At 47.4% G+C, this 14217-nt stretch overlaps 1 protein-coding gene across 8 annotated transcripts in view; it reads left to right on the forward strand.

Annotated features, from left to right (window-relative positions):
- FMNL2 (formin like 2) overlaps window positions 1–14217 on the forward strand; it is a 117912-nt gene that overhangs the window by 45244 nt on the left and 58451 nt on the right. For all 8 annotated transcript variants that reach the window (XR_015804933.1, XM_088168441.1, XM_088168444.1 and 5 more), the window contains exons 2-3: window positions 6152–6235; window positions 12374–12454. Coding sequence is in view for 7 of the 8 variants with exons in the window: in XM_088168441.1 (XP_088024567.1) it covers window positions 6152–6235; window positions 12374–12454 (165 nt within the window). In the remaining variant the exon portion in view is untranslated. The remainder of the gene's footprint in view (window positions 1–6151; window positions 6236–12373; window positions 12455–14217) is intronic.

Raw genomic sequence — 14217 nt, forward strand, 5'->3', positions numbered from 1 at the left:
TTCCCAGATCCAGAGAAAATCAAGGAAAATTGGGGTTACCCACCCTGAGATCCATGGAAATCCAAGGAAAATGGGGATAAAACCCCCTCAGATCCAGGGAAACTCAAAATAAATAAGGTTTAGATCCTCTCAGATCCAGGGAAAATCAAAGAAATAAAATTTAAACCCTCCCAGATCCAGGGAAACTTATGGAAAATCCATTCCTGGCTCTGACATCTCTAAAATATCCAGGTCCAGGAGGAGGGAGCAGGAGCAGGAAGGACGTGGGGGTGGATTTGGAATTGATTTGGATTTATTTGGAATTGATTTTGGATTAATCAGGAATTGATTTTGGATAAATTTTGAATGGATTTTGGATTAATTTGGAATTAATTTTAGGTGAATTTGGAATTGGTTTTGGATAAATTTGGAATGGATGTGGATCAATTTGGAACTGATTTTGGATTTATTTGGAGTTGATTTTGGATGAATTTGGAATTGATTTGGATGAATTAGGAACTGATTTTTAAATGAATTTGGAATTGATTCTGGACGAATTTGGAATTGATTTTGGATTTATTTGGAGTTGATTTTGGATGAATTTGGAATTGATTTTGGGTGAATTTGGAATTGATTTTGGATGAATTTGGAATTGATTTTGGATGAATTTGGAATTGATTTTTAAATGAATTTGGAATTGATTTTGGATTTATTTGGAATTGATTGTGGACGAATTTGGAATTGATTTTTAAATCAATTTGGAATTGATTTTGGGTGAATATGGAATTGATGTTGATGAATTGGGAATTGATTTTGGATGAATTTGGAATTGATGTTGGATAAATTTTGAATTGATTTTGAGTGAATTTTGAATTTAATTTGGAATGGATTTGGAACTGATGTTGGATGAATTTGGAATTGATTTTGGATGAATTTGGAATTGGTTTTGGATGGATTTGGAACTGATGTTGAATGAATTTGGAATTGATTTTTAAATGAATTTGGAATTGATGTTGGATAAATTTTGAATTGATTTTGAGTGAATTTGGAACTGATGTTGAATGATTTGGAATTGATTTTGGATGAATTTAAATTGATTTTGGATGAATTTAAATTGATTTTTAATGAATTTGGGATTGATGTTGAATGAATTTGGAATTGATTTTTAAATGATTTGGGATTGATGTTGAATGAATTTGGAATTGATTTTTAAATGAATTTGGGATTGATGATGTATTAATTAGGAATTGGGGCACAGCAAAGGAAGGCAGCAGAGGTGTTTGCTCAGGGCCACCTGCATTCCCTGAAATCCTCATGCCTCGTTCTTGGCTAATCTTGGATCCTTCAACACTTAAAAAAAAAAAAAAAAAAAAAAAAAAATTTCCAAAAGGTGCCGTGAAATTTGTGAGCAGTGAGGCAGCAAAACCCAGAACATTAAATTGCAATTTTTTCTGTGATTTTCTGTGCTGCTCCCAGCCCTGCTCCAGGGTGTTTATTTAGGAAAACCAGGGGCAAGGGAAGCCAGCTCCAAGTTCCCTGACTTTATGAGGAATCCAGGCTGGGCTAAAATTAAATTAACTTATTGTTCTAATCCTCCCTCTCCTCTCCTGTTTTTTTTTTTTTTTTTTTTTTTTTTTTAAATTATTAAATTGGTCTTTGATCTAAAAATACCAATGGATCCTTAGGGAAGGGCAGGAGAAGCTTCCACAGCATGAAGGGACCTGCTGAAGGGAGGGGAGCTCATCCTTTTGGGAAAAAAAAATAAAATAAAAAAATCTTAAATTCGGGATCTGTGATTGCTCACGTGCATCTCAGTGGACCTGAGGGGATCCAGGACATGGAAGGGGAAAAGTTGGGATGAAAAATATTCCAGGAATATTCCAGGAGAATATGAAGGGCTGTTTTAGGGGCCCTAAATTCTGATATTCCTCCTGGAATTCTGACATTTCTATTGGAATTCTGACATTTCTATTGGAATTCTGTCATTTCTATTGGAATTCTGACATTCCTCCTGAAATTCTGAATTTCTATTGGAATTCTGACATTCCTCCTGAAATTCTGAATTTCTATTGGAATTCTGACATTTCTATTGGAATTCTGACATTCCTCCTGGAATTCTCTCCCTCCTCCTGGCTGACCCATCCAGGGCTGTTCATGGGAACATGAACATGGATCAGGAGGTGCTCATTCTCAGCACAATTAATACCAGGATTCATTAATAAAAAACTCGAAGTTGACACAATCAGTAAGATCCTGATGCTATTAATTAGCAATGCTATTAATTACCAATGCTCTTAATTAGCAGTGCTGTTAATTAGCATTGCTCATGCTTTTGAGCCAGTGGAGTTGCTGGTTTTCCAAAGCACTGGGGCCTTTTAATCCAGAGGAAAAGGAGGAATAATTTGGGGAAAGCAGAGCTCAGCCATCCCACCACTGGCACTGGAGTTTGGTGCTGGTGTCCCCTGGGCTGCAGGTGTCCCCTGGGCTGCAGGTGTCCCCTGGGCTGCAGGTGTCCCCTGGGCTGCAGGTGTCACCTGGGCTGCAGGTGTCCCCTGGGGGCACCTGCTGGTGCCATTTATTTGGAATGTGTTCCAGCACTTGCCCTGGGTAATTTTTGAATTTTTATTTCCCTGCCTGCGGGAGCTCTTTGCCCCCAGGGGTGGCCACCAGCAGTGCCCTGTCCCCATGGAAAGGGACAGCAGGACATGTGTGAGAGCAGGGACAGAGCCAGGCCACAGTGGTGGTGTTGGTGCCCAAACCCTGCACATCAATCCACAAACGAGATTTTCTTTAGCCCCCAAACCCGGAATTGGAGGCTCTGCCGGTTTGGATGGAGCCAGCCTTTGCCCAAGGTTAAAACCAGCTCAATTTCCTTGTTGCACTCTGGTTTTATTTTTACCTTTTCAGCAGTGGAATATTTTGGGGTGTCCCTGTGCTCCCCCCAGCTTTGCCATCTGCTCCTGTGCTGAAGGAAGGCCCAGCCCCATCCTGGCAGCCCAGAGTGGGGGCAGTGGGGACCTGAGCTGGATGCTCTGGCAGGGGCAGCAGATCCAGCTGTGCACATCCAGCTGTGCAGATCCAGGTGTGCAGATCCAGCTGTGCAGGGTCCAGCTGTGAGATCCAGCTGTGCAGATCCAGGTGTGCAGATCCAGCTGTGCAGGGTCCAGCTGTGAGATCCAGCTGTGCAGGATCCAGCTGTGCAGGATCCAGCTGTGCAGAATCCAGGTGTGCAGATCCAGCTGTGCAGGATCCAGGCGTGCAGGATCCAGCTGTGCAGGGTCCAGCTGTGCAGGGTCCAGGTGTGCAGGATCCAGCTGTGCAGATCCAGGTGTGCAGGGTCCAGGTGTGCAGGGTCCAGGTGTGCAGGATCCAGATGTGCAGGGTCCAGCTGTGCAGGATCCAGGTGTGCAGGGTCCAGCTGTGCAGGATCCAGCTGTGCAGATCCAGGTGTGCAGGATCCAGCTGTGCAGGATCCAGCTGTGCAGGATCCAGCTGTGCAGATCCAGCTGTGCAGATCCAGCTGTGCAGGGTCAGGCTGTGCAGGATCCAGCTGTGCTGGTTGGCTGATCCCAACTTGTCCTTGTCCCTCATCTTCCCTTCCCTGGGATGGGAACGAAGGAAGGCTGGGCAGAGGATGGATCTGGGATGGTTCCAGGGATGCCCGGGACAGCCTGGGGGATTCATCCTGGAATATTTATATCCTGGATTATTTATATCCTGGAATATTTATATTCTGGATTATTTATATCCTGGAATATTTATATCCTGGAATATTTATCCTGGAATAAATGTGGAGGCTGTGTGTCACAGCTTGGGAAGGTGTTCCTGGAGTGGGATTTTGATCCTAAACTCTGATTTATCGATTCCTGATTTATTGTTCTGTCCAGTGCCACCAAGACTGGCACAGAATCACCCTGGGCACTTGAGATCCTGCCAGGACCTTCCTGAAATTCTCATTTTCCAGGTGCTGCTGGTCCTCATCCTTCCCTTCCCTGGGATGGGAACGAAGGAAGGGTGGGCAGAGGATGGATCTGAGATGGTTCCAGGGATCCCCGGGACAGCCTGGGGGATTCATCCTGGAATATTTATGTCCTGGAATATTTATACCCTGGAATATTTATATCCTGGATTATTACCCTGGATTATTTATGTCCTGGAATGTTTATATTCTGGATTATTTATCCTGGAATATTTATCCTGGAATAAATGTGGAGGCTGTGTGTCACATCTTGGGAAGGTGTTCCTGGAGTGGGATTTTGATCCTAAACTCTGATTTATCGATTCCTGATTTATGGTTGTGTCCAGTGCCACTGGGAATGGAGTGCCAGAGGCCAGTGGTCCCCAGGGGTGAACTGGGGCCAGTCTGGGAATTCCAGCTGGAGGTGCTGGGCAGATTTTCCACCCATCCCTTGGCCTTGCTGTGCTCAGCCAGGCTGAGCTGGATCCCTTCCAGACCTGGGGTTTGCAGAGCTCTCCAGGTGTTCTGGTTCCATCCAGGTGTTCTGGTTCCATCCAGGTATTTTGGATTCCATCCAGTGATCCTGGGTTCCATCCTGAGTTCCTGGGTTCCATCCTGTGATTCTGGGTTCAGGTGTTCCTCAGTTCCATCCAGGTGTTCTGGGTTCTCTCCAGGTGTTCTGGGTTCCATCCTGTGATCTTGGGTTCCATCCTGAGTTCCTGGGTTCTCTCCAGGTGTTCCTGGGTTCCATCCAGGTGTTCTGGGTTCCATCCTGTGATTCTGGGTTCAGTTGTTCCTCGGTTCCATCCAGGTATTCTGGGTTCTCTCCAGGTGTTCCTGGGTTCTGTCCAGGTGTTCTGGGTTCCATCCTGAGTTCCTGGGTTCTCTCCAGGTGTTCTGGGCTCTCTCCAGGTGCTCCTGGGCTCTCTCCAGGTATTCCTGGGTTCTCTCCAGGTGTTCTGGGCTCTCTCCAGGTGTTCTGGGTTCTCTCCAGGTATTCCTGGGTTCTCTCCAGGTGTTCTGGGTTCTCTCCAGGTGTTCCTGGGTTCTCCAGGAGCACCAGCCCAGTTCTGCTGCACATTCCTGGTCAGGGCTCTTGGGAAAGCTGTCCTGGAAGGGGAGCTCACATCAAAGGGGCCAGGCAGGACCGGGATCAGGAATTGCTGCCTCTGCCCTTGCTGTCACTCACTGGTGGGACTGGGATCTCTGGGGTGGGGCAGCAGCAATCCTGACTCCAGGATCTGTGTCACTCATCCAGATAAGGTGGCACGTGGTGACTTTTCCAGCCCGGGAAGCTGCTGGAGTGAAGTGAAATGGAATTCCAGGGTCCTGGGGGGAGAGGAGTGTCCTGCAGCCCCAGGGGGAGTGTTTCCCTCAGGAATGTGCTCTGGGGAAGGGAACAGGACCTGGCTGGGGCACAGAGGGGCTCCTGTGCTGGGGCAGCTCAGGGGATCCTGTGCTCTCTGCTGGGTGGGCACAGAATCCAAAAAATCGTCGGGGTTGGAAGGGACATCAAAGCTCATCCCGTGGGCAGGGACAGTTCCCAGCCCCAATGGACACCTGCAGGGATTCAGGGGCACCCACAGCCCCTCCCCACCCTCACAGGGAGCAATTTTACCCTAAAACCCCAAAAACTGGAGCTCGGGGCTGGCCCTGAGTCGCTCACCTCGTGTGTCCCAGCTGTGCCCTTGGGTGCTCTGGGATTCACCAGCACCTCTGGGGCCAAAACCAACACGGAGAGGGAACTGTGTGGGACACACATTGAGAAAGTAAGAAAATTACAGCCTGGAAAATATTCCAGGCTGGAGCTTCTCAGCTCTGTTCCCAGCCCAGCTCAAGGCCAGGGAGAATTTCTGCCAGGGTGATAATTTGGTGACAATAAAAAGGAATTAATACCAAAGATAGAAGCCCTGTTGTGGTGTGTGCCCAGGCCCTGGCCATGGGGTGTCTTCTCTCTGAACCAATCTCCTTTTCTCTGCTCTGGGAGTTGCAGTCCTGCTATAAACCCAAGTGTGTTTGTGAATAAACTCGGCTCTTTCTTCCTGTCATGACAGACCCCCATGGAGCTGAGCATCTTAAAGGGTTAAAATCCCTTCCTACGGCTACAGAACCGAGCAGCTCTGGCATCAGGAATCCACAGGGGAAAAAAAAATTCCCAGGCTGGCTGGGTTTGCTGCAGGTGTTGGTCCCTGACAATGTTTTGTCTCTGCACAGAATGCCATGAACCTGCCCCCCGACAAAGCCCGGCTGCTGCGCCAGTACGACAACGAGAAGAAGTGGGAGCTCATCTGTGACCAGGTGAGCAACATCTGGAGAACATCTGGGAGCTGCCTGGGCTGAGCAGGACCTTCCATCTCTGTTCCCACGAGTTTCAGGCACTCGTTCCTCCTGGAGCCTTGCAGGGATAAGCCCAATCCATCCTGGGTTCTGTCATTCCATGGTTTGTGCCGCTGGTGTTTCTCACAGGGCTGATGTTGGATCTCAGAAATTTGGGATTTTTTTGAGCTTTCTGTGCTTTCTGGCACTGACCCCCCTCCCCAGGAGAACACTGCTTTTGATCTGAGGCCTTGGAGAAGTTTCCAGATTGGAGTGATGGAGTTAAAATCACGGGTGTGGAGTTAAATAGAAGTGTGTGATTGCACATGGTGAAGGGTTTGGAATTTGGGATTTTATAATATAGGGACAGGATGGGGAATTTAGGGGTGTCACAGGCTGTGAGCTCTGCCCTTGGCACCCATGGGTGCAGGTGAAGAAGGGCTGAGTGGGGAGCAGGCTGCTTGGGGGGTGCTGTGCCTTTATTTTTTTTTTAATTTTTTTTTTTTTTGTCACAAATTCCTCGGTGGAATTTCCAGATTTTTTTTCCTCAGCACATTCCCAGGGAACCTTTGTGGTGCCACTGACCCCAGCAGAGATCCTGGGGGTTCCTGCCAAGGATTTTCCATCACTTTTTATGAGCTGCAGGAGCTCTGGTTTGAGGGAAACACAATGTTGGGAAAACCACGGGGCATTCCAGGGAATGTGCCCCACCCAGGGGCTGGGAAATGCTGGGATTCAGGGAATGCAGGAGGATTTTGGGACATTGGTGGCTTCGTTCATGGGCTGGGTCAGGTGAGGGGGCCTGGGAGGTGACAGGAGGCTCAGGGAGGATCAGAGCAGCAGGGATGGAGAGGATGGAGATGAAGGCTCAGTGATCTGGGATTGGGAAAGGCTCAGCACCCCTGGGATGGGATCCAGGGATGGGATGGGATGGGATCAGTGGGATGGGATTAATGGGATTAATGGGGTTGGATCTATGGGATGGGATCCATGAGATGGGATCAATGGGATGGGATCCAGGGATCCAGGAATGGGATGGGATCCAGGGATCCAGGGATGGGATCAGTGGGATGGGATTAATGGGATTAATGGGGTTGGATCTATGGGATGGGATCAATGGGATGGGATCCAGGGATCCAGGGATGGGATCAGTGGGATGGGATTAATGGGATGGGATGGAATGGGATGGGATCACTGGGATAGGATGGGATGGGATGGGATGGGGTCACTGGGATGGGATGGGATGGGATGATGGGTTGGGATGAGATGGGATTAATGGGGTTGGATCTATGGGATGGGATCACTGGGATGGGATGGGATCAGTGGGATGGGCTGGGCTGGGATCACTGGGATGGGCTGGGAGCAGTGGGATGGGATGGGATCACTGGGATGGGATCGCTGGGATCACTGGGATCACTGGGCTGGGATCACTGGGATGGGCTGGGATCACTGGGATGGGCTGGGATCACTGGGATGGGCTGGGAGCAGCAGCTGGGTCCAGCTTTGGCAGCACATGAATCCTGGGGGATTGGATCCCTCTGCTCCTCAGGAGTGCAGGGATGAGCAGCTGCTGTCACCTCATCCCATAGGGACACTCCCAGAGTGACACATTGTCCTGCTGCTGGCAATGGGATGGGCTGGGATGGGATGGGATCAGCCCCTCTGGGTGTGTGGGACATGGGGAATTCTGTCCATGATGTGTTTGAGTCTCTGCTCCCCCAACTCCTTCCCCACTGATCCCAACCCTTGGCTTTTGTGATCCCAAATGGGATGCACGGGGGCTTCCCCAACATCTGTGAATCCCAGGAATGAAACAGCTCAGCCAGGATAGTGAGAATAATGAGAATAATTAATGAGAATAATGACAATAATGAGAATAATGACAGTAACACACGTGCTAATGCAGAAGAATGCCCTGAGTGGTTTTGGGAGCCGAGGGTTGTTGGCAAAGCCCCAATTTCCTATTTCTGGGATGAATGGATTTTCCAGGGATCAGGAGATGTGTCGGGTTCTTTGTGGGATCACGTGGAAGGGGAAGGGCACAAATCCAGCAGTTCCTCCTGGCTGCTGCAGGAAAGCCCCCCCAGCCTCCTTTTTTTGGGTTTTTTTTTTTGTGTATCTGGAAAAGAAAGTGAAAATTCGGGGTGGAAGAGGCACAGGAGAGGTGTTGGGATCCTACATCCAGGATTTTCCCCTGGATTATGGAATCAGGGAATGGTTTGGGTTGGTTCAGTGTCACCCCTGCCATGGGCAGGGACATTTCCCACTGTCCCAGGTTATTCCAGCCTGGCCTGGGACATTTCCAGGGATCCAGGGGCAGCCACAGCAAATCTGGGAATTCCCAATTCCCAATATCCCATCCAGCCCTGCCCTCTGGCACTGGGAATCCATTCCCTGCATCCAAATCCCTCTCAGGATTTAATCCCAGTTTCCTAATCAATAAAATCAATTTAATTCTCCCCGTTTTTCCCCCCTCCCTCAAAGGGAAGTTCTGTGCCCAGCTCACCCTGTGCTGTTCCATCCTGCCTTACACCACCACTCCTCAGGGATTCTCCAAGCCAAAAAAAACCCCAAAAAAACCCCAAAAAAACTTCTCCTTTATCCTTGGGAATGGAGCTGGATTTTTTGGAGGTGGCTGCCAAAGGCACTGTGGAGTCACTGCTGCTCTGTGTCCTTTCAGCCTGCAGACAATGCTGGAGCCGAGATTAAAAAAACAAAGAAACAAACAAAAAAAAAAACAACAAAAAAACCCCAAGATTTCAGCAGGATTTAGGATTTTTTGTTGTGTCTGAAAGGCTCAGTCCCAGTCGTGATGTCACCCCCCAGGATTTGCTGAGCAAAGTTTGGCTGCTCCGCTCTGGATTTTGGGACTTTTTTATTTTATTTTTTATTTTTTTTTTGGTGTTAAAGAATGCTGAGTTTGGAAGCTGAGCTGGCCAAGGAGTGGGTGGGAATTGCCAGAAGTGGAGGGGAGGAGCTGACAGGAAAAAAAAAGCAGAGAATTTTAACTCTTTAGTGATGGATTTGGAGGCAGAGAAGAGAATTTTAACTCTTTATTTATGGATTTGCAGGCAGAGCAGGGAATTTTAACTCTTTATTTATGGATTTGGAGGCAGAACAGAGAATTTTAACTCTTTTTTATGGATTTGAAGGCAGAAGAGAGAATTTTAACTCTTTATTTATGGATTTGAAGGAAGAGAAGAGAATTTTAACTCTTTATTTATGGATTTGAAGGCAGAGCAGGGAATTTTAACTCTTTATTTATGGATTTGAAGGGAGAGCAGAGAATTTTAACTCTTTATTTATGGATTTGAAGGCAGAGAAGAGAATTTTAACTCTTTATTGATGCATTTGAAAGCAGAGCAGAGAATTTTAACTCTTTATTTATGGATTTGAAGGCCCAGCAGGGAATTTTAACCCTTTTTTATGGATTTGAAGGCAGAACAGGGAATTTTAACTCTTTATTTATGGATTTGAAGGCAGAGCAGGGAATTTTAACTCTTTATTTATGGATTTGGAGGCACAGCAGAGAATTTTAACTCTTTATTCATGGTTTTGAAGGCCCAGCAGGGAATTTTAACCCTTTCATGGTGGTTTTGAAGGCCCAGCAGTGCCTTGGCAATGTGGCTGCTGGGATGCTCCCATGAGAGAATTCCAGTGGCTTCCAGGAGGATCCAGAACCAGCTTCCATTGCCACATCCCAGGGAGATTTTTGGGAAGAGGGTGACCAGAATCCAGCCCTCCCTGCACAGCTTCTTAATCAGCCTCTAATAAAAAACCACTGAGCTGGATAAACCCAGCAGAAACCACAGCCAGCAAAGGGCAAAAAAACCAAAAAAAAACAAAAAAAAAACCCCAAAAATCCAACCATTTGAACGGGCTTTAAAATGTTTTCAAGCTTTGGAGATGTTTGCCACGAGTGGTTTTTGGTCACTCCTCAGGTGAGAGCATTGCAGTTCATGGATCATTTCCTGAGAGTCCTTTAACCCAAATTATTCCACTCCAAAGGAACCAGCAGCAGGTTTTTTGGGGTTTTTTTTGTTTTTTTTTGAAGCAAGTTGCTGCAGGGATTATTCCATAAATGTAGAATTGCAGCCAGGTTGGAAGAAAACAAACCAAAACCATCCAGTAGCTGCATCCCAGGCTGCTCATTGTGCTCCTTGAGGCTCTTTAAATATTAAAATTTGAGGATTCCAGGCAATTAAAACTGGAGATTGAGGAGAAGCTGCTGTCACTTCAGCAGGCAGGGATTGATTAATTGGGAAGAGAAATTAATCCATGAGAGAAAAAAGAGTTTTTTTTTTTTTTTGAGGGGCTGGGTTGGACTGAACCCAGCTCTGCCAGCAGAGAGAACCCCCCAAAAAAAAGAGGGGAATTAATGGAATTAATTAAATGGAGAGGGAAGGTGAGGCACTGTTGGAATTGGAGAATTTTTTTTCTTTTCTTGGCATCCCAAACCACTCTGGGATCCCAGGAAATCCCCGTGTGCCCCATGACACCCTGCTGGTGTCACCTGAACCCAGAGATGATCCCCCAGTGAAGAAATTCACATTTTCTGAGCTGCTTTTTAGATAAAATAGGAAATGCCAATTCCAGAGCTGCGTGGAGGTTTGAATGGAAAAAAAATCCAGTTGTAAAAAAAAAAAAATAAAGGAAAACCAGGAGTTCTCTGTGACTTCCAGAGCTTTGTGGAGGTGAATGGAAAAAAAATCCAGTTGTAAAAAAAAAAAAAATAAAGGAAAACCAGGAGTTCTCTGTGACTTCCACAGCTTTGTGGAGATGAATGGAAAAAAATAATCCAGTTGTAAAAAAAAAAAATAAAAATCAGGAGTGCTGTGTGACTTCCAGAGCTCCCAGCAGGGCTGCAGCAGCTCAGGGAAGAGTTTTTCCTGCAATTTTATTTTTTTTTTTTCCTGCTGGCCATGATGGATTATTTTTTTTTTTTTTTCCAGCAAGCAGCAAGATAATGACAGGGAGAATTTGTGGTTCCTGCTGGTTACTGGGCAGCAGCTCCTGTTCATTCTGGAATAATTTGGGGATAATTCAGGCAGAATTGTATCCTGACCTCATAAAGGGAGGTTTCACATAACAGCTGTAAAATGGGGAATTTTGGGAATTTTTCTCCAGGGAAAGGGGCAGAGAAGCTTCAGGTTGTTCCAAGATGCAAAGGGGATCAGGAATTTTTGGGGAATGCTGTGAGGACAAAACACACTGGCCATGGAATAAATAACTCGTGTTTTATTGCAGCTTTGGTGGGATGAACTCCCAGCTGGACACTGGGAAAGCAGGGGAAAATGAGGGGAAAATGAGGGGAAAATCAGGGAAAAATTGGGAAAAATGAGGGGAAAATGAGGGAAAATCAGAGAAAAATCAGGGAAAAATCAGGGGAAAATAAGGGGGAAATCAGGGGAAAATCAGGGAAAAATCAGGGAAATCAGGGAAAAATCAGGGAAAAATCAGGGGAAAATTGGGAAAATCAGGGAAAAATCAGGGGAAAATCAGGAAAAAATTGGGAAAATCAGGGGAAAATCAGGAAAACAATCAGGGAAAAATCAGAGAGCTGTCAGAAGACAGAGCTCTCTTTGGTGTTTGTCACCACAGTCTGTGACCTGGGGCTGAGGGGGGATTGGAGATTAAGTGAACTCTTCACTTTGAGGAGTGCCAGGGGACAGGGATGGATGGGATTTTGGGAATTGGGAATTCCCAGATTTGCTGTGGCTGCCCCTGGATCCCTGGCGGTGCCCAGGGATGGGGCTTGGAGCAGCCTGGGACATTTGGAAGTTTTTTTTTTTTCCAAGTGATTAAAAAGGATTTTGGTTCATGAATCTCCTCTCCTGACCTTTGTCCTTCCTCTCCGTGCTCCTGCTGAGCAGAAAAAACCTGGAACTTCAGAGGGATGTGCAGCTAAAATCCAAAATTCCCACCCAATGTTCAAGGTGTTTTTTTTATAGTGTTGATACAAATATCGAGCTCCATTGAAATATCTTTTATTTGCATCCACTCAGGACTAGAATGCATCAGGAATATTTATTATTTAATATCTGTGCAATGCACAGATTTTCTGTTTCCTGGGTAAATCACAGGAGAATGGTTGATGTTGATTGCTGCCTTGTTTTCCAGGAGAGGTTCCAAGTGAAGAATCCTCCCCACACTTACATCCAGAAGCTGAAGGGATATCTGGACCCAGCAGTGACCAGGAAGGTGAGGAGCATCCTGAATTCTCCTGCCTCTTCCTCCTTCCCCAGCCAGGCTGGCCCAGCTCCTCCCTGCTTGGTAAAAATGGCCTGGGAAGTGTCAGGGAGCAGCAAGGAGAAATTGGGAATTGGATGCACTTTTCCAGCTTGGGAAGCCAAGGAGCAGCTGCCATGGAAATGATCTGGGGCTGTGTCTGAGCTGGGCTCCAGGCCTGGCTCTGGTGCAGCCATCCCTGCCTGAGGGCTCCGGGCCCTGGGGAGGGGGAATGGGAATTTGGTCTGGGAATTCAGGTGGCAGAGGCTCAGTGCAGCTGAGGGCACTGTCCATGGGATCATCTTCATCCATGGGATCAGCTCCATCCATGGGATCAGCTCCATCCATGGGATCAGCTCCATCCGTGGGATATCATCATCCATGGGATCAGCTCCATCCATGGGGATCAGCTCCATCCATGGGATATCATCATCCATGGGATCAGCTCCATCCATGGGATCAGCTCCATCCATGGGTCAGCTCCATCCATGGGGTCAGCTCCATCCATGGGATCAGCTCCATCCATGGGATATCTCCATCCATGGGATATCTCCATCCATGGGATCAGCTCCATCCATGGGATATCTCCATCCATGGGATATCATCATCCATGGGATCAGCTCCATCCATGGGATATCTCCATCCATGGGATATCATCATCCATGGGATCAGCTCCATCCATGGGATCAGCTCCATCCATGGGATATCATCATCCATGGGGATCAGCTCCATCCATGGGATCAGCTCCATCCATGGGATATCTCCATCCATGGGATATCTCCATCCATGGGATATCATCATCCATGGGATATCATCATCCATGGGATATCTCCATCCATGGGATATCATCATCCATGGGATATCTCCATCCATGGGGTCAGCTCCATCCATGGGATATCATCATCCATGGGGATCAGCTCCATCCATGGGGATCAGCTCCATCCATGGGATATCTCCATCCATGGGGATCAGCTCCATCCATGGGATCAGCTCCATCCATGGGGTCAGCTCCATCCATGGGGTCAGCTCCATCCATGGGATCAGCTCCATCCATGGGATCAGCTCCATCCATGGGATATCTCCATCCATGGGATCAGCTCCATCCATGGGATATCTCCATCCATGGGATCAGCTCCATCCATGGGATCAGCTCCATCCATGGGGTCAGCTCCATCCATGGGGTCAGCTCCATCCATGGGATATCTCCATCCATGGGGTCAGCTCCATCCATGGGATATCATCATCCATGGGATCAGCTCCATCCATGGGATCAGCTCCATCCATGGGATATCTCCATCCATGGGATCAGCTCCATCCATGGGATATCTCCATCCATGGGATCAGCTCCATCCATGGTGACAATTCCCATCCATGGTGACAATTCCCATCCATGGGATCAGCTCCATCCATGGTGACAATTCCATCCATGGTGACAGTTCCCATCCATGGTGACAATTCCATCTATAGGGATCAGTTCCCATCCATGGGATCAGCTCCATCCAGTCCTCCAGTCCTGCCCCATGGTGCTCCCATGGCTCATGGAAGGTGCCCCAGTCCAGCCCCAATCCAGAATCCCCCAATCCTGGGGTTTCCATTCCCCCCCTGGCTCTGGCTCCTCATTTTCTCATTTCCTCATTTCCTCATTTCCTCATTATTTCCTCATTTCCTCATTTCCTCATTTTCTCATTTTCTCGTTTTCATTTTCTGCAAATTTCAGGACAAAGTTTGATGTTGGA

This window comes from Sturnus vulgaris, chromosome 7, assembly GCF_052056855.1.
Source record: "Sturnus vulgaris isolate bStuVul1 chromosome 7, bStuVul1.hap1, whole genome shotgun sequence".
Taxonomy (NCBI): domain Eukaryota; kingdom Metazoa; phylum Chordata; class Aves; order Passeriformes; family Sturnidae; genus Sturnus; species Sturnus vulgaris.